The 25,781-nt window shown below is 45.9% G+C and overlaps 1 protein-coding gene and 1 pseudogene across 3 annotated transcripts; one reads left to right on the forward strand and one right to left on the reverse strand.

Moving 5' to 3' along the window:
* The first annotated feature begins 2,613 nt into the window (after positions 1–2,613).
* Positions 2,614–25,766, forward strand: LOC122899656 (tRNA selenocysteine 1 associated protein 1). 3 transcript variants are annotated; one of them, XM_044237588.1, is made up of 9 exons: positions 2,614–2,719; positions 3,245–3,342; positions 9,215–9,314; positions 9,927–9,979; positions 11,839–11,970; positions 13,194–13,313; positions 16,759–16,921; positions 17,076–17,109; positions 25,002–25,766. In XM_044237588.1, the coding sequence occupies exons 1-9, from the start codon at positions 2,693–2,695 to the stop codon at positions 25,136–25,138; spliced, it is 864 nt and encodes a 287-aa protein (XP_044093523.1). In that variant the 5' UTR covers positions 2,614–2,692; the 3' UTR covers positions 25,139–25,766. The 3 variants fall into 3 exon arrangements, with proteins under 3 accessions (XP_044093523.1, XP_044093525.1, XP_044093524.1); XM_044237589.1 differs by lacking the exon at positions 2,614–2,719 and adding an exon at positions 3,037–3,067; XM_044237590.1 differs by lacking the exon at positions 11,839–11,970.
* Positions 8,245–8,342, reverse strand: LOC122901658 (annotated as a pseudogene).
* Positions 25,767–25,781: the final 15 nt, after the last annotated feature.

The following is a 25,781-nucleotide window of genomic DNA, read 5'->3' on the forward strand; positions in this document are numbered from 1 at the left end:
CACTTTATATGCAATAAGTTCTTTTAATCCTTACATCTGCCCTGCACAGTCATACTTGTCCTTTGGGAAACAGTCCCTGAGAGTTGTGACTTGCTTAAGGTCAAGAAGCTACCTACCAAATGTACAAACCAGGCTGGAATTTAAATCAGCCTCTACCTGAGCCTCGAACTTCAATTCCTTTTCCTTGTATGGCACGTAAGCTTTCTAAAGCTCTCTGAAGGTGCTTTACATATATGAGAACAGTCAGTAGTACTCTATAATATACTCCTTGCCATTCTGACAATTGTATATTTTTGTTGTTGTTCCCTATAGTTAAAAATTGCCTTGTTTTTCACATGTGTAGTTTTTCGTTAGTGCCAGTGTCTTAAATGTAAATTTCCTTTTGTTCAAGTACATCAAATACCCTCTTTTATGTTTTCCCCCATCCTCTTCCAACCTGGATTGATTACCCCAAAACAAATGTAATCATAGTACACAATGTGGCGCTGCTATAAATATTTACAAAGTTGTAATGTAAATGTTCAATATGGCTTTGACAGTCATTTTGTTTTATTTATTTATTTTTTGCCCAGTGTGGGTCTTGAACTCATACCCCCTCACTCCCAAGATCAAGAGTGGCATGCTCTACTGACTGAGCCAGCCAGGTGCTCCTTTTTTATGAGAAATTATAATCAGAAGATGGAGAAGTATATATGTATGAATGGAGGACAGTCGCTAAGATACCTGAAACTACAAATGAGAAAGTACATCATTTAGAAATGTGCAGATTCTAGGGAGATGTGGAAACTGCCTCAAGAGAGTGGGAACTGGGGGTAGGGATTGATAGGGTAAGGGACTGCTATTTATCTTTTCATAAAATAAGCAAATATTTTCTCAGCGCCTAGCATATCTCAGACACTGTTGTAGGAATTTGATTAGAAACAAAACACAAGAATCCCTGTCTCATGAAGCTTACACTCTGAATTAAAAAGAAACAAAGATTTAAAAGTCTTCCAGGTGTAGTAAGCAAAGAGCACAGCAGAGGGGCTGGCAAATAGTACTAAAGGAACAGCTCTCCACTCTAATTTGAAGGCCTCCAAATACCATGTTGGAGAATTTACTGGATGCCAGGCATGGAGCCAAGTACTTTCCCAACTTCTCATTTTCTCTGCACAACACCCAATGTGGTAAGCATGGCTGTTATCCATATTAGTCTCAGGCTAAGTAACTTGCCAAAATAATTAGTGAGAGGGGGCCGGGATTGATAGCCAAACCTCCCAGCCGCTATACTTGCTACTTATTGCTGGAAATGTGGCAGCTAGTGGCTGGATCTCAAGTTTTCAGACGTGTTAAGCACTTCACTTGGGGGCCTAAGGCCCTGAATTTAGGAGGTATAAACTGGTAAAGAAGGGCCTACTGGCTTATCAGCCCAGAAAGGGACCTTAAAGCACTTGGGGTGAACTTCACTGTTAGAGTTGATCACTTACAGAAACTCCCCATTCTAAGAAATGGGCGCCAGGGTGAGGCTTTGCGTTAGACGCTCCCGGACTAGGAGAGTTAAACTGTCGGGATTATCTAGTCATTGTAATCAGTGTTCACTGAAGGCCTTCCACGGACAGGTCATTGTTCTGGGACAAGTTAAGAGCTGGCGCTTTGGGTTACGGTAGTGGATATGGACTCCAAAAGGTAGAGTGATGAGATTTGGGATTATTTGGTTGAGATGACAGGGTTGTGTCAATTTACACTCCCTGGAACCCTCCGCCCCCTCTTTCCACTCCAGGGCTATATACAGGAATGATAGAAGAATCCCATCTAACTTCAACAACAATCTCATGTCTTGCAAACTGGGAAACAGGGTCAGGGGGTGGCCAGGGCAGACCTGTGCTTTGCCTAAGGTCACGCAGTGGAACTGGATCGCCCTGGCTCCCAAAGGGGACTATTTGCAGGTTTGTTGGGTTTTATTGTTTTTGTTTTTTACAGTGAGCATAATTGGTTTTATAATTTTATTTTATTTTTAAATTTTATTTATTTGACAGAAATCACAAGTAGGCAGAGAGGCAGGCAGAGAGAGAGGGAAACAGGCTCCCTGCCAAGCAGAAAGCCCAAAGTGGGGCTTGATACCAGGACCCTGGGATCACGACCTGAGCCGAAGGCAGAGGCTTTAACCCACTGAGCCACCCAGGCGCCCCCAATTTTATTTTATTTAAGATTTTATTTGAGATAGATTGAGAGCCAGTGAGCACGAGAGCAGGAAGAGGAACAGAGGCAGAGGGCAAGCAGGTAGCCCGCCATGGGGCTCGATTCCAGGACGCTGGGATCATGACCTAAGCCAAAGGCAGACGCTTAACCAACCGAGTTACCCAGGCGCCCCAAGTTTTATAATCTTAAAAAGTACGTGTGTTTGAATACATGGTCAGAAAGAAACGCGAGAAAACCAGTTTCCCGAGCAACCCGAGCGCGGGCAAAGTACCTGCTCCGCCCCAGCCAGCGGACTCCGCCTCGTCTCAGCCGTCCGGAGTCCAGGAGCTCCGCGCCCAATCAGCCGGGTCGTCGGGAAAACCCGGAGCAGCGAATCCCGGCGCGACCCTGGGCGCTGAGGTTCGGAGCGTGCGCAGAAGGCGTCGGAGGCGCATGCTCCCTGGCGGTCCCGGTGCCCGACTCTGGCGCCGGCGCTGGCCTCCTCCGCCCGCACACTCTGGGCCCGGCTGCAGGCATGGCGGCCAGTCTGTGGATGGGCGACGTGAGTGAGGGCGGCTGCTCGGGTCTGAGGAGGACGAACCTTAGTGTCACGGGGGGCAGGAAAAGCCTGAAGGGGAGGGGCCTTCGAATCCCAGAAGGGTGGAAGTGAATGGGGAAAGGAGTTCTTTAGGTGACACAGGCGGGTCCCAGAATTGAGGTGAAGGGGACCGAGTCTGAGGATGGAGGTTCCTGGCCTTCCGCCTGCGTTCTTGGAAGGGAAAGGGAGGCTCTTGAGGGGGATAGAACGGCAGGAATCCCAAGGACTGAAGGACGCTGTGGCTCTAGGACTGGAGGCATAGGGTTCCTAGATCCAGGGAGGAGGCTCCCGAAAGGGACCAAGTTTGAAGGGGTAGGCAAAGGATTGAAAACGTGGGAGGTGGGATTCAGGCCACTGTGTGGATGAAAATCTCTACTCCCCTCAGCCCCGCCCTCACCAGCAGCGTGTAGCCAGCCCTGGGTGGGCTCTGGAACCGGGAATGAGGAGCTTGGACGCTGGCCTTATTCCTCTGCTCTTGTACTTACGCAGCTGGAGCCCTACATGGATGAGAATTTCATCTCCAGAGCCTTTGCCACTATGGGGGAGACCGTGATGAGCGTCAAAATTATCCGAAACCGCCTGACTGGGTACATTTTTCTCCTTCCATCTTCTCAGTTCTTTAATACACCGTGCGGCCAGTGTCATTCTGGAGAATGTAAACATCGAAAAGTCAGGGCTTCTCACCCCTAATAGTAGTTAATATAATGTTATAAACGTATAACATTTGGGGGTTACTGAGAGGGAGTATAGCACATTGCTTAAAGACTGGACTTTGGGGAGTCAGACTGAAAAAGCTAGGTCTACTGTGTGACCTTGGGCAAATGCTAAACCTCTCCATTTCCATGTCATTGTGACTATGAAAATAGAGATGATAACACCATCTTCCTCATAGAGTTATGGTGAGGATTAAATGGTTAGTTTACATTCAGCATTTAGAGCAGTCTGGCATATGTCATATGCTCAATAAATATAAACAGATTATGATCTACTAGGTAATAAGCACTTCAGAGTCATTTGTGGGGGGTGGTAGAGAAGGCACCTGGGTGGCTCAGTCATAAACCTGGGCTCTTGATTTTGGCTCACATCATGATTTCAGGGTCCTGAGGTTGAGCCTGAAGTGGGGCTTTGTGTTGGGTGTGGAGTCTGCTTAAGATTCTCTCCCAGGGGACCGGGTTCCATCAGTTAAGCTTCTGCTTTCAGCCGAGGTCATGATCTCAGGGTGTTGGGAAGTGGGCTTTCTGCTTAGCCAGGAGTCTGGTTCTCCCTCTCCCTCTGCCCCTCCTCCTGCTCATGTGTTCTCGCTTGCTCTCTCTCTTTGAAAAAGAAAAAATAGAAATGATTTTCTAAGATTCTGTTTTTTTAGGGGCACCTGGGTGGCTCAGTAAGTGTCTGCCTTCGGCTCAGGTCATGATCCCAGTATCCTGGGACTCCTGGCTCAGCAGGGAGCCTGCTTCTCCCTCTCCAGCTCCCCCATGCTTTGTTCCCTCTCCTGCTCTCCCTCTCTGTCATCAATAAATAAATTATTTAGAAAAAAATTCTGGTTTTTTTTAGATTTATTTATTCTATGCAGAGCTTGATTGTACAACACTGAGATCATGACCTGAGCCAGATGCTTAACCGACTGAGTCACCCACGTGCCCCAATAAATATATCTTTAAAAGAATCTTTAAAAAAAAAAAAAAAAGAATTTTATTTATTTATTTTTAAAGATTTTATTTATTTATTTGACAGAGATCACACATAGGCAGAGAGGCAGGCAGAGAGAGAGGAAGGGAAGCAGACTCCCTGCCGAGCAGAGAGCCCGACTCGGGGCTCCATCCCAGGGATCATGACCTGAGCCAAAGGCAGAGTATTTAACCCACTGAGCCACCCAGGTGCCCCAAGGATTTTATTTTTAAGTAATCTCCATACCTGATGGGGGCTCAAACTTACAACCCCATTGGGGCACCTGGGTGGCTCAGTTGGTTATGCTCAGGTTGATCCCAGGGGTCCCGGGATCGAGCCCTACATCCGGCTCCTTGCTCAGCGGGGAGACTGCTGCTCCCTCTGCTTGTGCTTGCTCACTTCTTCCCTCCTCCCCTCCACCATGTCAAATAAATAAATAAAATGTTTAAAACAAACCTTACAACCCCAAAATCAAGAGTTGCAAGCTCCATGGACCGAGCCAGCTAGGCATCCCTAAAATCATTTCTTAAATACAAAAAAGTCTAAGTTCTGTTATTAGGAAGCTTCATAACTGTCTTAAAGTTTACAGAGCTATGAAATGACAAGCCAGGACTCAGATCTGTTCTTATAGTCATGAGTGCCCTTAACTCATGTCATTCACTTAAGTTATTTATAGAAAAGTACTGTGTGCTATTGTTCAAGGTTCCCGGGATACGTGGCTGAAACAAACCGGGCATAGTCCCTCCTCTCATGGAGTTTACGACATTCTCATGGGGAAGCAAAACAGTAAATATGTAAACAAAACAAAATGCAGAGAATATTTGGAGATAGTGGTGCTATATTGCCTCCCCATTCTTCCTTCTCTTAAGGGGTCTAGTTAGAAAAAGAAGGATTCTCTTATCAGTTTGGCAGTGTTTACTGAGCAGCTGCTCTGCCAGTACTCTACTAAAGCAGCTGCTAAAACGTCAAATGGTTGAAAAATACATACGGGAGAGGTGAAGTGGGTGTGGTCAGTTCTGGCTGGTTGGTTGACAGGTACTTTGTGTATTCAGAATCCAGTACCTGTTTCTGAAACTCAGGTGTGGCTGCCTTTGGCTGAAAAGGCCAGTATTCTAGACAGGAGTAATTTTCCCCTTGTATCCCCCCCACCCCCACAAGAGATGAGGTTTTTTGTTTGTTTGTTTGTTTGTTTTAGATTTTATTTATTTATGTATCAGAGAGAGAGGGCGAGAGAGCAAGCACAGGCAGACAGAGTGGCAGGCAGAGGCAGAGGAGGAAGCAGGCTCCCTGCAGAACAAGGAGCTCGATGCGGGACTCGATCCCAGGACGCTGGGATCATGACCTGAGCCGAAGGCAGCAGCTTAACCAACTGAGCCACCCAGGCGTCCCAAGAGATGAGTTTTGATTGGAAAGGAATATGGGGTTTATTCAGGAAGCCGGCTGGCTACTTAGGGAGAAGGTGGACTCTTGCCCAAAAGCCAACTCCAAGGTTTCTCCTGGCCCAGGAGTTTTTAAAGTGATTTGGGGCGGTTAATCAGTTAAGGGAGTGCCGTGGTCTGTGACAACTTGTGACTACATGCAGTCTCTATGGTGCCCGCAACAGATGTTATCATAGTGCTTGGAGGTGTTGCAGTGGGGTCTGGTTCCTTGGTGAGGGGGTAGGAGGGGCGTTGTGCAAGAGGGTTTGGTTTCTTGGTGCCCCGGGTGGTGCAAGAGAGCCTGGTGACATGGAGAAGTGCTGTGTTCTTTCTAGGAAAGAATGCAGGATCTATAAATGTACAAAGGTTTAGTACATCAGTCATGTGGGTTAAGGGTGCTTGCTAAAACTTAAAAGACTACTAGGTTGGCTGGAGGGGCCAAGGCAGCTTCATACCTAGAAACTGTTGGTTTGTTTTGTTTCAGTGGTTTTTTTTGTTTTTGTTTTTGTTTTTTTTGGATAGACAGAGAATGATCACAAGTAGTCAGAGAGGCAGGCAGAGAGAGAGGGGGAAGCAGGCTCCCCGCTGAGCTGAGAGCCCGATGTGGGGCTCGATCCCAGGACCCTGAGATCATGACCCAAGGCGAAGGCAGAGGCTTAAACCACTGAGCCACCCAGGCGCCCGTTTCGGTGTTTTTTTTGGGTCTTTTAACCATTTTATGAAATGAGAAAAGACCAAGGTAGCCACGAGGCCATTGATACACACAGGTATGCAGTGTGGATGAAGAAGGGACTGTGGAAAAACCAGCACCATGCCAGGAGATCGCTAGGAACCAACTTCCCCAAACTCCTAACAACAGAACACTCTAGACAGGAGCATATGATATAGGTCCTACAGAAATAAATGTGGTTCCATGCCTGTTCTCTACAGTTGGCAAGGACAGGCCTTTCCGCTGGCCTGTCTCAGTAGGTGTTTCTGTATCAAATGAAGCAGAAGTTTTCAGTGACTCTGAGGCCGGCATAGAGAACTCATTGCCTGTCTCTGCCTGGCTCCTGGGAGGCAGGTCCTCAGTACCTGACAGGGGACAGGTGGAAAAGGAGAAGCAATTACACAGCCTGGTAGAAAATATGGTGAGAGTAGACCACAGAGGGGCTCCCTAGGTCCTGCTACAAGAGGCCATTAACACACCTTGACTCTGAGCCTTCAGGTCTGATGAACAGTCTCAGAAAAGACCCTGTGCCCATCTGTGGAATGTTTCTCAGGGAGAACCCCCCTGTTCTCAGTCCCTTCTTCATGCACTAGTCCACGGGGCCCTCAAGTTTTCATCCTGAGTTCTGGGAGCTGCAGCGCAGAGCAGGGATGAAGAACCTGTACTAGCTACATTCAGGGAGAGCCAGCAGCATCCCAGCCTTTGCTGAGAGGCCAGGGCTCTGCTGCTCCCTCCTCTTTAGCATTGGTGCGTACATCCCCCTGCACTTACCTACAGTGTCCCTTCACTTGCTTTTTATTTGCACTGTATTCTAGGAACAGGTCCTTTAGTAGGTAGAGGTAGATCATACTAGCCTAAATATTGTTCTTCTTTTTGCTCTTGTAAACAGAAAACCGTAGATAATCAGCTACTGGTATGAAAACACATTCTGTAATACTTTCTGCTTTATTGAAATCAGATTTAGAACTATCTTTTCCTATCCATGATTACTAAATTCTGGCTGTTTCTTATGGTGGTACTTACAGACACATCACATTTATGTCTTGCCTCATTTGACAGACTTTGAAGTGGCATATAAGAATACTGTAAAATAAATAAATGCAAATTTAAAAACCAAGACCCGGGGCGCCTGGGTGGCTTAGTGGGGTAAAGCCTCTGCCTTCGGCTCAGGTCATGGTCCCAGAGTCCTGGGATCGAGCCCCGCATCAGGCTGTCTGCTCCGTGGGGAGCCTGCTTTCCTTCCTCTCTCTGCCTGCCTCTCTGTCTGCTTGTGATTTCTGTCTGTCAAATAAATAAATAAAATCTTTAAAAAAAAAAAAACAAAAAAACTAAGACCCAAGAAAATAAGGGAAAAAGATAAGACCTGTGGAAAATAATGTGCAACAGAGTACAGTGCTTAAGAATGCAGTCCGTGGTTATACAATAATGTGAATATTCTTTTTTTTTTTTAAAGATTTTATTTATTTATTTATTTGAGAGAGGGAGATAGAGGGTGAGCATATGCAGTGGGGAGGGGCAGAGGGAGAAGCAGGCTCCCCACTGAGCAGGGAGCCTCACCGGGGACTCAGTACCCTGAGATCATGACCTGAGTCCAAACCAAGAGTTGGGTGCTTAACCAACTATGCCACCCAGGTGCCCCCAGAATATCTTTTAAAGCTTTTTTTTTATGTCTCTCTCTTTCTTTCTTTTTAATTTCATGTCAAACAGGTTGTGTGCTAAGGTTATAACGAGTTTAAGGGAGGTACATGTCACAACAGTATGAACACTCAGTCATCACAGTTACGAACAAAAGGATTATCAGTTTTAAGTGTAGAAAAGCTCACCTCTTACCTCTTCTCATAGCACTGACTTTTTTTTTTTTTAAAGATTTTATTTATTTATTTGACAGAGAGAGATTACAACTAGGCAGAGAGGCAGGCAGAGAGAGAGGAGGAAGCAGGCTCCCTGCTGAGCAGAGAGCCCGATGCGGGACTCGATCCCAGGACCCTGAGATCATGACCTGAGCAGAAGGCAACAGCTTAACCCACTGAGCCACCCAGGCACCCAGCACTGACTTTTTAAAGAGGTAAAACTAAGGTCCTACATTCTGGAATCTGGTTTTATTTGCTTCCTTGTGGTCGTGTTTTACTTGTTCTGTCCCTTACGTTCCCTATAAACTGAACATTAGATCTGAGAGTTTGATTGGATTGTATTAAATATTTTTGGGGGTGCCTGCGTGATTCAGTAGGTTAAGTGTCTGAGTCTTGATTTCAGCTCAGGTTATGATCTCAGGGTTGTGGGACAGTGTCCTGCAGTTAGGCTTGGTGCTTAGCAGGGAGTCTGTTGCTCTCCCTCTCTCTGCTCCTCCCCCTGCGTATGCCTGTGCCTGCCCAGGCACACGTTTTCTGTCTCTCTAATAAATCTTAAAAAAATATTTTTGGCAAAAGTACTTCAAAGGTGGCACAGTGCATAAATAAATGTTTATCAGATGAGTCTGGGACTGGCCCTAATGGGCAATCCTTATATTCAGGTTTGTAAATTAGTTTTGAACTAGAATCTGGCAGGGAATAAAAACAGGTTGGGCTCTGATTAGGAAAACATTTTTTCCCTCCCCTCAGGCCAGGGCTCAGTCTCATCTGGGAATCCCATCTGTAACCATTCTTTTTCTCTTGTTTGCTTTCTTTCCAGAATCCCAGCTGGCTACTGTTTTGTAGAATTTGCAGATTTGGCCACAGCCGAGAAGTGTTTGCATAAAATTAATGGGAAACCCCTGCCAGGAGCCACACCTGTAAGGACACTTGGATAATGATGATGTTTCCATTTTTATTGTCATCGATAACTATCATTTATTGAAGCCCTACTGTATACTTACTCTATTTAATCCTATAACAACCCTGCACAGTGGGCATTGTTATCTTTGACAGCCCAGGAAACCGAAGTCCAGGGAAGTGGAATGACTTGTCCGAGGCAGCACAGGTAGTAAGTAGCAGAGGCAGGACGCAAACTGAAGATTGGTTTGCCTCTAAAATCCAGGCCCTTTGCACTCTGCACCGCTGCCTACCTTCACGGAAGACTTGAAGCTCTAGCTTGCCTGATTGAGAAGCTAGAACAGGCTGGCCGCAGTGAGGACACAGTGCAAGAGAGTTACATTCTGCTCTTCCCACAGTTACTTAGCTTACGGCCGCACCAAGCTGGCACACCTGGGCTCGTAGAACCATGGAGCTGGCAGTGCCCTTAGCGGTCATCCGTGCAACCCCCTCACTTTATACAGGAGAGAAAGCTGAGGCTTAGAGAGGGGGAGATGTTTTGGCCAAGGTAATTCATTTCAGTTTTTTTCAAATATTGTTTGACTCTTGAAACACCTTTCTCTGTTTTAGTTTGTTTGTTTTTAAATTTCTAGGCAAAACGTTTTAAACTAAACTACGCCACTTATGGGAAACAACCAGATAACAGGTAAGTGCAGGGTAGCCCCAGGGTAGCTTCAAGCCCCAGAAGTGTCTAGATGGAGACAAGATGCATCACTGTGCTGATCACCACCAAAGAGGAGTTGGGGAGCCTAGTTTGGTCCACTCTGCCTTCCTCCTGAAGGATGACTTCCTCCCCTTCCCTGCTGGTGGACCTGCCCAGTGTCCTTCTTGTCAAGACCTGTGTCTTGTCTTTATTTGGTCCTGCCCCTAGCCTTCCACCCTCTTAGTACCTGCAGTATTGATGTTGTGTTCAGTAAGAGCTGACCTGCTGTAGCGACATAAATCGATTGTTTCAGGGTGCTCTTCAGAAGCTTTAAAACAATGTAGCGAGAGCTTTAAAAAGATTTGTACCCACTGACCCTGTCATTCTACATGGACGTGTCCAAAGATTAGCCTCCGAAGTATTTGTTGAAATATTACGTAGAATGGGGGAAATTGGGGAAAAACCCAAATAATCCTAGTAACGGAGAAGTGGCTTAAATGACAATATGTTCATTAATTGGAGTACTGTGTATCCATGTACAAGTCATTTTGCAGAAAATGATGACAGGTCAGGAAGTTGGTAATATGTTAAAAGTGAAAAAAATGCTAAAAACAAAATGAGGTAGTCATACCCAAGTTTTGTAAATTCAGAAAGAGAAGCCGGGGGTGCCTGGGTGGCTCAGTTAGGTGTTCGGCTCTTGATCTCAGCTCAGGTCATGATCTGATGGTTATGAGTTTGAGCCCCTCACTGGACTCGACCCTGGGGGTGGAACCTACTTTAAAAAAGAAAAACAAGGTGGCTCAGTGGGTTAAGCGTCTGCCTTCGTTTCAGGTCATGATCCCAGGATCCTGGGATTGAGTCCCACATTGGGCTCCTTGCTCGGTGGGGAGCCTGCTTTGCTCTCTGCCTGCTGCTCCCCCTGCTTGTGCGCTCACTCTCTCTTCTCTCTCTGTCTCTGACAAATAAAGTCTTGAAAAAACAAAACACCTGCAAAGAAGCCAAAGAAAAAAACAAAAGTATATAGCAGTGTTCGTAGTGATTACCTTCGAGTGGTTGGGTTACTGGTAATTTTGTTTTTCTTTGTCTTTTTGTGTATTCTGATTTAAACAAGAAATATGTATCATACTTGAACTAAGAAAATTATGAGTATGCTTGTTTGATTTATTTTTAACTAGTTTTTCTAGAACAGAGGTTGACAAAATGTGACCTGACTTACATCACCCATGAGCTAAAAATGGTTTTTACACTTTCAAAGGATTATGAAAACAGAAAAAGCAACAGAAACCATAGGTGCCTCACCAAGCTTAAAATTTTTACTATCTGGCCTTCTATAGAAAAAGTTTGCTGACCCATGTTCTAAAAGTTGGCAGATTTCATTTTAGCCCTGCTTTCAGTCTTAGGAGTTAAGGGCCAGTTCTCATTCTCCATCTTCACCATTTGAATTAAAAATTGCTGTGAGGGGTTCCTGGCTGGCTTAGTAGGTAGGGCATGTGACTCTTGATCTTAAGGTCATGAGTTCAAGCCCCACATTGGACATAGCGATTACTTACAAAAATATTGGCAGCGAATACAGTGTGTCTAGGTTTCTCTTTTGAGCACCTCTGACCAGGCCCCCCAACCTGTACTCCTGTACTTCGAAGCCAGACAGGCTTTGTTCAGTGGATGAGGCCCCCAGAACAGGGGCTGCTTCCATAACTCTCTGCCAGGACTGCCAGGCACCACAAATTAGGACCTGACTAAGGACCCATCAGATGTGCTCTTCCCCACAAAGACCCAGGAGAGGTTTACCTAGAATGGGCCAAAAGAGCTTGTTAGAACAAAGCTTTTGGTGTCTGTCTCTGAATCTTGTTCTCTCCTCTCAGCCCTGAGTACTCCCTCTTTGTGGGGGACCTGACCCCAGATGTGGATGATGGCATGCTGTATGAATTCTTCGTCAAAGTCTACCCCTCCTGTCGGGGAGGCAAGGTGGTTTTGGACCAGACGGGCGTGTCGAAGTAAGGCCTTACCTATGACTGATGGCCACCGTGTTCCAGCATTTGTCTCGAGATGGGGCTGATAGAGCGAGGCCATGTAGCACAGTGGGGAAGAGCCCAGGCTCTGGAGCCAGACTGTGCTGTGCAGCCTGACTCCCAGACTGGCCCAGTCTCTCACCCAATTTCCTCAGGACAGCAGATGCTGATTAGGAGGGTCTGCTCCCAGGCCTGACCTGCCAGTGACATGATATGCTATAAATAAAGTTGTAGGATATGCTTGATAGGTGCTTGCCATTTTATCTATTATTGTTACTTTAAAGATAAAAAAACCCCAAGAAAGGCTTATTTTTGATCAGAGTAATAGTTACAAGTACAAGCTTGAGTTATAAGCCCCAGACCTGGGTTTGAATCCTGCTTCTGCAATGATGCTGGGCAAGTTATTGAATCCCTTGGAACTTGGTTTCCTCCTCAGTAAAATAGGGACACTACCATTATCGAATCATGGGGCAGTTTGATTAGATAATCGTGGGGAAATGCTTAGCACAGTGCCTAGGAAATAATAAGGGTTCATGAAATACCAGTATTCATTCCCAAGTAGAATATGAGTCCTGGGGTACGTGGGTGGCTCAGTCGGTTAGGCGTCTGACTCTTGGTTTCGATAGACTCTTGGTTTGGTTCAGGTCAAGATCTCAGGGTCATGGGATCAAGCTCCACGTGGGGCTCTGGGCTCAGTGCAAAGTCTGGTTGAGATTCTTTCCTTCTTCCTTTCCTTCCCCCTCTGTGCCTCGCCCACTCTCGTGTGTACATGTTCTCTCTCTCAAATAAGTAAAATCTTAAAAAATATATGAGTTCAGCAGAGCAAGAACCTTGTCTGTTTGTGACTGCTGAGCCCCGTTGCCTAACGTGATACCTGGTGTACAGGGCAGACGTAAATATTTGCTCAGTGAACCATAGCTGTTATTCCCACCACCGCTATCATAATGATGATGGTGGTAAGAGGATTTCCAGTAGATTGGGAGGGAAGCCACTGGGAAGGAGCCCCATCAGTGAAGGGTTAGAGGAGATTCCTCTGGACTCGGGCTCCTTCTGGGCCAGAGTTTCACCTTGCTCTGCAGCCTACCTCTATGGTTGGGGACCTCATCCCTTCCTGCAGAGCTGGATAGGCTCACCCCCTCTTCCATTGTTCGACTCTCTTTCATCACATTTGTGATCTAAATAGGGAATGTGCTTTTTGTTTTCTGCAGGGGCTATGGTTTTGTGAAATTCACAGATGAACTGGAACAGAAGCGAGCTCTGACCGAGTGCCAGGGAGCAGTTGGCCTGGGATCGAAACCTGTGCGGCTGAGTGTGGCAATCCCCAAAGCGTGAGTCCTGCACGGGCAGGGAGCTGGCCGCCCTCTGGACTGCTGCCCCTCACCCCCACCCATGCTCCTTCTCTGCTTGTTGATAATCGGAGCTTCTGCCTGCTGGGGGAGGGAGGTGCGGTGGAGGGAGGCCTGCTGCTTGCCGGGCTGTGTGCTGCGCGCTGCAGATGAATGAGCCTGACCCGGAGCCTCCAGAAGCTTGTGGCTGGGGCAGAGCGACGACCTGCGAGGGCAGATTCATTCAGACGTTGCCGGTAGCAGCCCTGGGAAAGCAGCATGTCCTGCGTACTTAATGTTCCTGCTCTTTGCCCGGTAGTATCACTGTTAGAAATTTACCCACAGAATGAATAAGAATTGAGCAGAAGTCAAAACAAAACAAAACAAAAAACACCCAATTTTAGCTGTGGGAATGGCTAACAGTTGGGAATGACTAAGAGTTAAAGATCCAAACAGTACAGAATATTGCATATATCATCCTACCTGCCATGCCAGTCAGAAAGCCCTCCTTCCCTTACAGCTCCAGAGTCCCTCACTCAGAAGACAGCTGTTGTCTGCAAAGAATCTTCTATCCTTTGGCCAAAGCAGTGGTTCTCAACTAGGGACAGTTTTATCCCACAGGGGACATTGGCAACACCTGGAGATAATCTTGGTTGTCACAGCTTGGGTGGGGAGGTGGGGTGGGCATCCCGAGTGGAGACGGGAGAGCTGTGAGCATGCCGTCCTGTACAGGATGGCCCCACACGGCACCTGCCTGCCACGCGCCCGGGGCCACAGTGCTGAGGCAGATCGACTCCATGCCAGGGGTAGAAGAGTGACTGCATTCTGAGGGCGGAACTTCCAGGGAGCTAGGTTTTTCAAAGCAGCGAAAGATTTGGAGGTTCTTTGCTGTTTAACTGTGTTTAATACCTGGAAGATCAGCCTGAGGGGTTCCACCCCCTCCAAACTGTTATTTGTTCTAAACTCTACTCTAGAGGGGCGCCTGGGTGCCCTCAGTCAGTTAGGTGTCTGCCTTCCACTCAGGTCATGATCTTGGGATCCTGGGATCGAGCCCCAGTCAGGCTCCCTGCTCAGCAGGAAGCCTGCTTCTCCCTCTGCTCCTCCCCCTGCTTGTTTTCTCTCTCACACTCTCTCAAGTAAACTTAAAAAAAAAAAAAAGTAATAAACTCTACTATATAAAAACATCAGAAAATATTTAAAAGAGGTTTCCTCATTACCCTAAAGTGACTATGATTTCTGACTTCTAAGCTTCTCTGTAGACATCTATGATACGCAGATATAAATACACACTCAGTATGGATCAGTTTACATGTGGTAGATTGATTTCTTTATTTTTGATTATAGTCTCAATCTCCCCATCCCCCCGCCAAGTTCTCTTCATAGACACATTCCCCTTCCCGTATAGCTGGACAGTCCCCCTCGCAGCGTTTGGCAGCTGCAGGTATCTGGAGCGTGTGCTACATCCTGAGTTCTGGTGTTGATGGTGTTGGTGGTTTCTGATGTGTTAGCATTTATTCAGTCGGCGACTGAGCCCTTACAGCTCTCCGGGCCCTGGCCTGGACATCGGAGTTGTAGCTGAAAACAAGAAAAGGAAAAGCCCTTCTGCAAGGAGGTCGTGTTCTGTTCCATTTCTCGGTTGATCCTTGTCAGAATTCGGTGCCTGTGTCTAGGGCGGTGCCATCAAGCACTAGGAGTTAAGGGCAGTAAGAGGTCCCTGTGAGAGTTTATCTGCAAGAGCTGAGTATAGAGAAACAACAGAAATGTACAGACCCAGGTTGAGAGACTTCCTTCAATTCCATGAATGTATCAGGAGGGTGGCAGAGTCCTTGGGGACATGGCGGGGTAGTCATGGACGAGACCATTAGCAGTTTCCAGCCTTGCACTGGGCCAGGGGTGGGAGTCTCTGCCATTGGACTTCATCCAGCCACCCATCAGGAGGTGGTGCTAAGGCGGTCAGACGTGGAGTGTCTCACTGCTCTGGCCAAGTCCTGCTCACCACGCCGGCACTAAACTCCAAAGGAACTTGTGAAGAGCTCATTCAGACTTTGAGAATTTGTGGTTCCTGTGACAGGCATTGCTGTGGTGGTTCAGCTCCTGCTTATGACTTGGTTTCCTTTCTGGCTTCACTCTGGAGATAGCATACACCAGTCCTGAGGACACAGGCATGTCCCACGCCATGTGACAGTTACACAGGCCAGCTGGCGTGGTGTAAGCCTCTGCCTCCTGTGCATTCGGCTGCACTTGGGAGTCTGGCTCTTTGCAGTATGAGGCCTCTAGAAGCACACTGCTGTGTTTTCTTTTGATCACTCTCATCTAGTGCCGCTGGTCATGCCCCAGGCCTTTCTCATAAGTCTACCCATACATATATGGTTTTGTGTATTTTTTAAAGCAACGGATCCTTTGCAGACCTGACATTCTGTCTTTGGTTAGCAGTGGCTGGGGTAGCCATGCCAGCCAGAGAAAAAAGCTATCCACTGAGCCTGGGCCTCAGGCCTGACTGGTGACTGCAGGATTTAGGAGCCTCACAAGGTGTCTTGCATCTGTCAGGGCAAATGCTGTGTGTCGTGGTCTGGTGTTCAGAGCGTGGTCTTGGAGTTAAATTTGGCTCCAGTCCTAGGTGTAGACTTGGGTGGGTCACTTAACCTTTTAGAGTCTCATTATTCTCATCTGTGTAATGGGAATAATAATCAGTAACTCTGTCATAGGGTTGTGCAGGACTTAAAATAGGGGCCTGTATCTGAAAAACAGTGGGCCCAAGTCCTGAGTACCTACTCCGTAAACCGTAGCTGTGACTGCAGTGATGATGGGAAGGCTACTGGAGCACTTCTTTTTGTGTGGGAAAGAGGTGATTAGACATTTTACAGTTTGAAATGCTTCTTGGATCATCCTAAATCCAGATTTTCCAGGCAGTATTCACTTGAGCTTTTGTGGCTGGCAGAAAAACACGTGTCATCTCCGTCCCTGTCCCCCTGCCACCTGGCATGGGGCACCTGGATGGCTCAGTGGGTTAAAGCCTCTGCCTTTAGCTCAGGTCATGATTCCAGGATTTTGAGATCAAGCCCCACATCGGGCTCTGTGCTCCACGGGGAGCCTGTTTCCTCCTCTCTCTCTGCCTGCCTCTCTGCCTACTTGTGATCTTTGTCTGTCAAATAAATAAAATCTTCAAAAACAACAACAACAACAACAAAAACTCCTGGCATAAAGCCTGGGCTCTGGAGCCAGACTGCTGGAGTTTGAATCTCTGTGGGGCTTTGGACAAATTAGGTGACCTGTCTGGACCTCCGTTTCCTCATCTGTAAAATAGGAATACATGTATTGTTCTTGCATAGGTTTGTTGTGGGGATTGAGTGGGTTAATCTGCATAAAGCCACCTGAATACCCCCTGGCACGCAGTAAGTGCCATGGCAATGTTGGCCTATATTCATTTTTGTTTCTGTCTCCGTCTAAGGAGCCGTGTGAAGCCAGTGGAGTACAGTCAGATGTACAGTTACAGCTACAACCAGTATTACCAGCAGTACCAGAACTACTATGCCCAGTGGGGCTATGACCAGAACACAGGCAGCTACAGCTACAGCTACCCCCAGTACGGCTACACGCAGAGCACCATGCAGGTAACCACGGCTCAGCCCCAGCCCGGGGAGTGGTGAGCTTAGGCTTCAGACAAAAATGGGGAAAGATGAAGCCTCCTGTTTGCTAACAGCGAGGCCTCCTCGTCTCGGCCAGCAGTTCACGTGGCTTCTCACCCTTTCTTTGGTCTCTTGGCAGACGTATGAAGAAGTCGGGGATGACGCCTTGGAAGGTAAGAAAGAAGTTTGTTCACTCATCATCATCATCCCCTCCCCCCACCCCTGTCCTCTGTCAGGTGACTGCTCTGGGGCGGCCACTGTACTGAGGAATGCAGGGCGGATGGGCGGATTCTGCTCGGGAGGAACTTGCCTTCTAGTGGCAGAGCTAGTGGGCGTGTAATTACGGTGAGAAGGGGCGTGTGGCCCCCCAGTGTGCGTGCGGCCCCAGAGAGCCCAGAAGCAGCTCAGCGGGGAAAGAGCTGGTCACTCCTACACTGGGACATTCAACCCCCACGTGTAGGTCTCCAGTGACACTGCTGCCTTATGTTTGTTTGATAGTTTGTAAAATTCATTTTTTTATCTCATTTTAATTTTTTCCTGTATATTTTCAACTACATTTTTTTTCTCGTTCTCAAGTAATAGGTATGATTGAAAATTTGGAAAATACAGTAACATATTATGAAGAAACTAAAAATCACCCCAATCAGCTACATACTAATAGCCATTATTAAGTATTTGTGTAATTTTTACGGAATTTAACACAGGAAAAAGGAAAATTAAACTGAAGGAATTGCTAACCTTCAAATAAATTATTTTTCAAATGTGATATTAATACTTAAAGGATTTTTAAGGTTTGAAAATGTTCGTGTTTCTGACTAGATGTTAAGTTTTAAAGAAGTAAAATTTAGGGGCGCCACTGGCTCAGCAGTGGAGCATGTACTCTTGATCTTGGGCTTATGAGTTCGGGCCCCATGATGGGTATAGAGATTACCTAAAAAATAAAATCTTGGGGCGCTTTGGTAGCTGGGTGGCTCAGTCACTTAAGCGACCAACTCTTGATTTTGGCTCAGGTCATGACCCCAGGGTCATGAGATCAAGCCCCGTGCCTGTCAGGCTCCATGCTGGAGCCTGCTTAAGATTCTCCCTTTACCCTTACTCCCCACTGCCTCCCACCCCACGGACTCTCAGCACGTGTTCTCTTCAAAAAAATAAAAATTAATAAAATAAACAAAAAGTAAAAGTAAAAAAATAATAAGAAAGCACTTGTACATACATGCTGTCATCTAATCTAACAGCAGTGACCTTGGGGGTGAGCTAGGCAGAACACAGGGGCTCTAGCTGACACATGGGGACCTGGCCACCCAAGTGCTCTGTTCAGGCTCACCCAGTGAGTTAGGGGCTAAGTCAGGCCTGGAGGCCCTGACTTTACTCAGTCTCTGACTGGTCCCTCCAGGGAATACTGTCCTTTCTTTTTTTTTTTTTTTTTTATAAGAGAATATTAACCTGAGTATAATATCTGTGTATAACTCCTTAAGAATTTTCCAGTCTCTTTCTCATCCATCAACCCATTAATATAATAATACCAGACATATTTTGTGCCAGGTCCTGCTACCTTTCAACACTATGATGGTGGGTTGGTGCCGTTATAATCCCCAGTCTACAGAAAAGAAAACTGAGGCTTAGGGAGTTGATAATAGCTAATAGTTAACTGAGGTTGTACTATGTGCAGGCCCTGTTCTAAGCATTTTACATCTGTTAATGCATTTAACCTTCACAACTGTGTTGAGCTAAGTACCACAATTTATTCTGGTTTTATAGGATAAAAAACCAAGGTAAGGGGGTCAAATTACTTGTTCAAGGTCAATGATATTGTAAGTTTCAACATAGTAGCAAGAGATGGAGTCATTCTTAGAACCCCTGCAGTCTTGCCCCAGATTAAATGCTTTTTACTGCTGACTTACACTGCCTCCTGGTTCAACCTAATACCCATCCAGAGGAGCACAGCAGGGATCTTTGTCCTCCGTCTCTTCCTCAGCTTCAATGAGCCATGGCTCAGGCCCTGTCTTCAGAGTGAGGAAGGATGCTCTATTGTACACACATCCACAGGCTTTGGTTCACACAAATGGCTGACCTTGATCGAGCTCTTGACTGAACTGCTTCTATAAGCTGTTGCCTACACTGAGTGGAGAAACCAGGACATTTATGCTTTCTTTAAGATTCCGTAGGGAGCCTCTGTAAATGCTCAAACCTTCTTGTAATTTAGATTAAAATTCCAAGAGGAAGGGGCACCTGGGTGGCTCAGTCAGTTAAGTGTCTGCCTTTGGCTCACGTCTCCCTCCCAGGGCCCTGGGATCAAGCCCTGCATCAGGCTCCCTGCTCAGCAGGAGGCCTGCTTCTCCTTCTCCGTCTCCCCCCTGCTTGTGTTACCTCTCGCACTGTCTCTCTCTGTCAAATAAATAAAATCAATCTTGGGGCGCCTGGGTGGCTCAGTTGGTTGGGCAACTGCCTTCAGCTCAGGTCATGATCCTGGAGTCCTGGGATGGAGTCCCACATAGGGCTCCCTGCTCAGCAGGGAGTCTGCTTTTCCCACTGACCTCTCTCCTCTCATGCTCTCTCTCTTTCTCTCTCAAATAAATGAATAAAATCTTTTGAATAAATAAATAAATAAAATCTTTAAAAAAATAAAATAAGATTCTAAGAGAAAGATCCTTCTGGTTCTAGGAAGAGGCATAGGACTTAACATGAAAAGATTAGCACTGGTTTGGAAAAGGAAACAGACTCTTAAAAGTAGTGAGAAAGTTTGAAATAATTTACAAAAGAAACACACATGCCAGTAAATGACAGGAAAAAAAAAAGGTTTACACATGCTATTTGTACGAAAGGTAATTTATACTATATCACCAGTAGGATATATTATGTATAAATGTGTAAGGCAGGCCAGCAAGCTTAAAAACTCAAGCAGGATTTCTGTGTCACAGTCTTGAGGCAGAATTCCTTTGGGAAATCTCAACTACATTTAAGCCTTTAAGATTTTTAGTTGACTAGATGAGACCCACTGACATTATTGAGGATTATTTATTTATTGAGAGAGTACACTCCAGCATGGGGGAGGGAGAGGCAGACAGAGAGAGAGAGAAAGAATCTTAAGCAGGCTCCACCCAGGTGCTCCAAGGATTTTTTTTTTTTTTTTTAAGATTTTATTTATTTGAGGGGCACCTGGGTGGCTCAGTGGGTTAAGCCTCTGCCTTTGCCTCAGGTCATGGTCTCAGGGTCCTGGGATCGAGCCCCGCATCGGGCTCTCTGCTCAGCAGGGAGCCTGCTTCCTCCTCTCTCTCTCTGCCTTCCTCTCTGCCTACTTGTGATCTCTGTCTGTCAAATAAATAAATAAAATCTTTAAAAAAAAAAAAAAAGAAGATTTTATTTATTTGAGATAGAACAAGTCGGGGACTGGGAGAGAGAGAAGCAGGCTCCCTGCTGATCCAGGAACCTGACTTGGGGCTCTATGCCAGGACCCTGAGATGGTGACGTGAGCCAAAGGCAGACACTTAACTGACTGAGCTACCCAAGCACCCCTCCCCAAGGATATACTTTTTTTTTTTTTTTTAACATATAATGTATTATTAGCCCCAGGGGTACAGGTCTGTGAATCACCAGGCTTACACACTTCACAGCACGTACCTTCCCCAATGTCCATAACCCAACCACCCTCTCCCTCCCCCCTCCCCCCACCAATCCTGTTTGTTTTGTGAGATTAAGAGTCTCTTATGGTTTTCCCAAGGATATTCTTAAAATCAGCCCGTTGCAGATATTAATCGCATCTATAGATACAACCTTCACAGCAACACCTAGACTGGCATCTGACCAAGCAGGGCACTATAGCATAGCTGAGTTGACATGTTAAACTTGAACCATCATGCTATTAATAATCAAATTTAAATTCAAATATACTGTGTTTCTTGGGGGATCTGGCTGGCTCAGTCAGTGTAGCATGCTACTCTTGGTCTCAGGGCTGTGAGTTTGAGCCCCACCTTGGGTGTAGAGATTACTTTAAAATAAAATCTTTAAGAAAAAAAAATATAGATACAGATACAGACAGACCCACTTAAAAAGTTAGTTTTTATGATGTTTATATCTTTGGATCTGTAATTTTACATGAAGGATCTTATCCCCAAATGATAATCATTGGTACAGATAAATACCTGTAGAGAATTTGTTAATCAAATGGTAATCTTTTTTTTTTTTTTTTTAATCATGACTAAGAGTATTGACATAGGGAAATGCTTTCAGTAAAAGAGAGCCCAGATATAAAATATGTAGTAAAATCTCAGTTAGGGCTTTGTTTTTTGGGATATAACCTACATAATAGATTTCACTTTTTTTTAAAATTATTTTCAGATTTCACCCTCTTAAAGTGTACATACAGGGGCACCTGGGTGGCCCCGTGGGTTAAAACCTCTGCCTTCGGCTCAGGTCATGATCCCAGGGTCCTGGGACTGAGCCCCACATCGGGCTCCCTGCCCAGTTGGAAGCCTACTTCCTCCTCTCTCTCCGCCTGCCTCTCCGCCTGCTTGTGAGCTTTGTCAAATAAATAAATAAATCTTTTTTTTAAAAGTGTGCATACAATCCAGTAGTCTTTAGAGTGGTCACAGAATTGTGCACCCATTACCCCTGATTGCTGCAGCCAGCAGCATTCACTGTATGCCAGCCCCCTCTCGCCCCTGACAATCACTCATCTACTTTCTCTCTCTTTGGATTTACCTATTAGGGCTCTTAAAGTTGGCTCCTTGCCCAGTGTGGGGCTTGAACTCACTACCCTGAGATTAAGAGTCAAGTTGCATGCATTACCAACTGAGCCAGCCAGGCGTCCCAGGCTATTTTAAATAAATGGAATTGTGTATAACCTGCGGTCCTTTGTGAATGGCTGCGTTCACTGACGCATAGCGTTGTAGCAGGCGTCAGCCCATCATTCTTTTTTATGGCCGAGCAGTATTCCGTTGGGTGGATATCCGTTTTGGTGATAGACGTTTGGGTTGTTTCCACTTTCAGTATTACGGATATATTACTTATGAGCGTTCATGCGTAAGTTTTTATGTGGACATAGAAGTTTTCATTATTCTGTCTCAAAATGGAATTGCTAGATCCAATGGCAGACTCTTTAACCACTGGAGGAACTGCCAGACTTTTCTGAAAGGGCTGCATTTTCTGTTCCCACCATCAGCGTACAGGGTTCACATCCTCACGAGTGGTGGTTACTCTACTTCCTTACGGCCATCCTGGTGGGTCTCGAGCGGGATCCCGTTGTGGTTATGATACCCACTTTCCTGATGGCTAATGGATGTTGATGCTTATTGGCTATTTTGTGCAGATCTTTGGAGATACGACTTTTCAAGTTCTCTGTCCATTTTAAAATTGGGTTGTCTTTTTTATTTTTTCATTATGAAAGTTTCTTTTTTCTGTTCTGGATACCATTCCCTTATCAGACATATGACTTAAAATTGGGCCATCCCATGAATTACCTCTCCACTTTCTTGATAATGTCCTTTGAAGCACAAAAGTTAATTTCTGTGAAGTCCTATTTATTTTTTTCTTTTGTTTGTGCTTAAATGGTATCTTATCTAAAAGGCACTGCTTGTTTATACCTGTTTCCTTCTCAGATTTACAGTTTCAGGGACACCTGGGTGGCTCAGTCATTCAGCATCTGCCTTTGTCTCCTGGGATCCAGCCCCCAGCCAAGCTCCCTGCTCAGTGGGAAGCCTGCTTCTCCCTCTCCCACTCCCCCTGCTTGTGTTTCCTCTCTCTCGCTGTGTAAATCTTTAAAAAAAAAAAAGTTCCAGCTCTTACCTTTAGGTCTTTGATCCATGTTTAGTTAATTCTGTGTGAAGTGTGAAGAGTCTAGTGTTATTCTTTTCCTGCGGTCATCCAGTGGTCCCAGCACTGTTTGTTGAAAACCCATTCTTTCTTTTTTTTTTTTTTTTAAAGATTTTATTTATTTATTTGACAGAGAGAAATCACAAATAGAGAGGCAGAGAGAGAGAGAGGGAAGCAGGCTCCCCACTGAGCAGAGAGCCCGATGCGGGACTCGATCCCAGGACTCTGAGATCATGACCTGAGCCGAAGGCAGCGGCTTAACCCACTGAGCCACCCAGGCACCCGAAAACCCGTTCTTTACCATTGAATTGTCTGGCACCCTTGTTAAAAACGAAGTTACTATTAAGTTAGATGATGGGCTTGGGCTCTTAAGTCCTTTTTTTTTTTTAAGATTTATTTGTCCAAGAGAGCACAAGCAGGGACAGCTTACAGGGGTAGAGCAGGTGAAGGGAGAAGCAGGCTTCCTGACGAACAAGGGGCCCGATGCGGGACTGGATCCCAGGACCCGAGGATCATGACCTGAGCCGAAGGTAGATGCTTAACTGACTGAGCCACATAGCCATCCATTTTTTTTCCTTTTTCTTAAAATCTTATTCCATTATCTCTAGGTCTATTCTTAGGCCACTGCCACAGTTTTTATTACTGTCGCTTTGTGCTAAGTTTTGAAATGGGGAAGTCCTTGAACTTTGTGCTTTTTCAAGATTGTTTTTGCTATTCTGAATCCTTTGCATTTCCATCTACACTTTATGATCAGCTTCTCGATTTCTGCAAAACAAGGCAGCTAATTTTGAAAGGCAGTACATTGAATCTGTAGATCAATTTGGGGAGCATTATGATCTCAAGCAATGTTGTGTTCCAGTCCAAGTCCTGGGAGATCTATTTCCTTAGGTTCTCTCTCATTTCTCTAATTGTAAAATAAGTGTTTTAATGAATGGGTGTGTTTGTGTGTGTGTATTTTATTTTTTAAAGATTTGACAGAGAGACAGCCAGAGAGGGAACACAAGCAGAGGGGAGTGGGGAGAAGGGGAAGCAGTCTTCCCATCCTGATAGGGAGCTCCATCCCAGGACTCTGGGATCATGACCTGAGCTGAAGGCAGAGGCTTAACCCACTGAGCCACCCAGGCGCGTGTGTGTGTGCATCTTAGACCAACACAAGACTACAAGGAAAAGTACAGTGTTAGCAATCATAGTGATTAAGGAGTTTTCTCAAACTTCTTTTACTGTGAAATGTAATGTATACATAAAAGTATGTCAAACAAGTCTGTAGTTTATTAAGTAATTATAAAGCAGTTGCTCATGAGACCTTTATTCAGACCAAGTAGAACATTGCCAGCCTCCAGAAGCTTTCCTTCTCCCCATTTAAAACCCATGGCCCAGCTAGGGAAAATTACTGTCTTTTGTGGTAATCACTTTCTTCCTTTCTAGATATGCCTTCTTTTTTTTTTTTTTTTTTTTTTAAGATTTTATTTATTTATCAGAGAGAGAGACGGGGAGAGAGCGAGCACAGGCAGACAGAATGGCAGGCAGAGGCAGAGGGAGAAGCAGGCTCCCCGCCGAGCAAGGAGCCCGATGTGGGACTCGATCCCAGGACGCTGGGATCATGACCTGAGCCTACGGCAGCTGCTTAACCAACTGAGCCACCCAGGCGTCCCCTAGATATGCATTCTTAAATAATATTAGTATTGCCTGTTTTTTTAGCTTCATACAATGCAGTTATATGTACTGTCTTTTTTCATTCAATACTCAGCGTTTCTTTTAAATTCAGTTCTGGTATATAATTGTTATATTAGCTTCGGTGTGCAATATAGTGATTCAGCAATTCTCTACAGACTTGGTACTCACTGTGGTAAAATACTCACACACCATTTGTGAGATCCAGCCAAGTTATATGCAGCTGAGGCGGATCTTCACTGCTACATAATGTTCCCTTCAAAGACCTAGTGCTCTGAACTTAAATCATTTTGATCAGATTTCTGTAACCCAAAATTGATGCCGGGCACATGAATTCTAGGGAGGTGGAGAAACAGCCACTATGACTGGAGTGCTGTGCATGGTGTTTCCTAAGTAACTCCACTTTCATCCTTAAAGAAACCCTGCAAGGCAGTGGGTATGAGCCCCTAGAGGCCCTGAGGGGCTCTGACACAGAGGACAGGGAACTTCCCAGGGGAAGCAGGAATCGGGAAGCCCTGGGAGTGGGCAGAGTCCATGGCTCTGGGTGCTTCTGGTGCTCTGAACCCAAGCCTGGCTTCTCTTGCAGACCCCATGCCACAGCTGGACGTGCTGGAGGCCAACAAGGAGTTCATGGAGCAGAGTGAGGAGCTATACGACGCCTTGATGGACTGTCACTGGCAGCCCCTGGACACCGTATCCTCGGAGATCCCCGCCATGATCTAGTCGGGACAGAGGGGCCGCTGAAACAGACTGTGATGGAGAGAGACTCCTTTTTTAACAAAAGTGTTGGAAGAACTTTTACCTTTTTGGAAATGTTTTGTAAAGATTTTAGTAATCAACTCTTGAGATTATGACCATTCCTGCACCACCACTGCCTTCCTTTGCCCATCAGCCTTCGGAGTTTGAAAACCACAGGGCCATTGAGCAAGGTTTTAAATGTCTTTGAAATGGGTCTTCCAGGTAGGGATGTTACCCCCACTTGGGAGATGAGAGTTTGGGGTTATTAAAGTGGATCATAGATTTACTCAACCCAGAGGGCCATCTCAGGTGACCCTGCATCCTTAAAAGGTTCTCTGGGGTCAGAGTGCATGGATCACGTGCTAAGTGCCAAGTGGGGGCAATGTGGACCCTCCATTTCAAGCATCCCTTCACCCAACAAGTTTGGTTTTAGGTTTTGTAGCTGCGTGTGGTAGGATGTGATGGAACCAGCGACACCTAGACCAAAAGGCTCAGAGGACAAGCCTAGCTTTAATAAGCCCTTGTTTGCGGACATTATTGTGCTATCTGTGTACCTGGGTCCACCTGTTTGTCCTTTATTTCCTTCTGTAAGTATGAACACCAAGTATCTCTAGTACCTGTGTGAAAA

Source organism: Neovison vison, chromosome 2 (genome assembly GCF_020171115.1).
Source record: "Neovison vison isolate M4711 chromosome 2, ASM_NN_V1, whole genome shotgun sequence".
NCBI classification, from domain to species: domain Eukaryota; kingdom Metazoa; phylum Chordata; class Mammalia; order Carnivora; family Mustelidae; genus Neogale; species Neogale vison.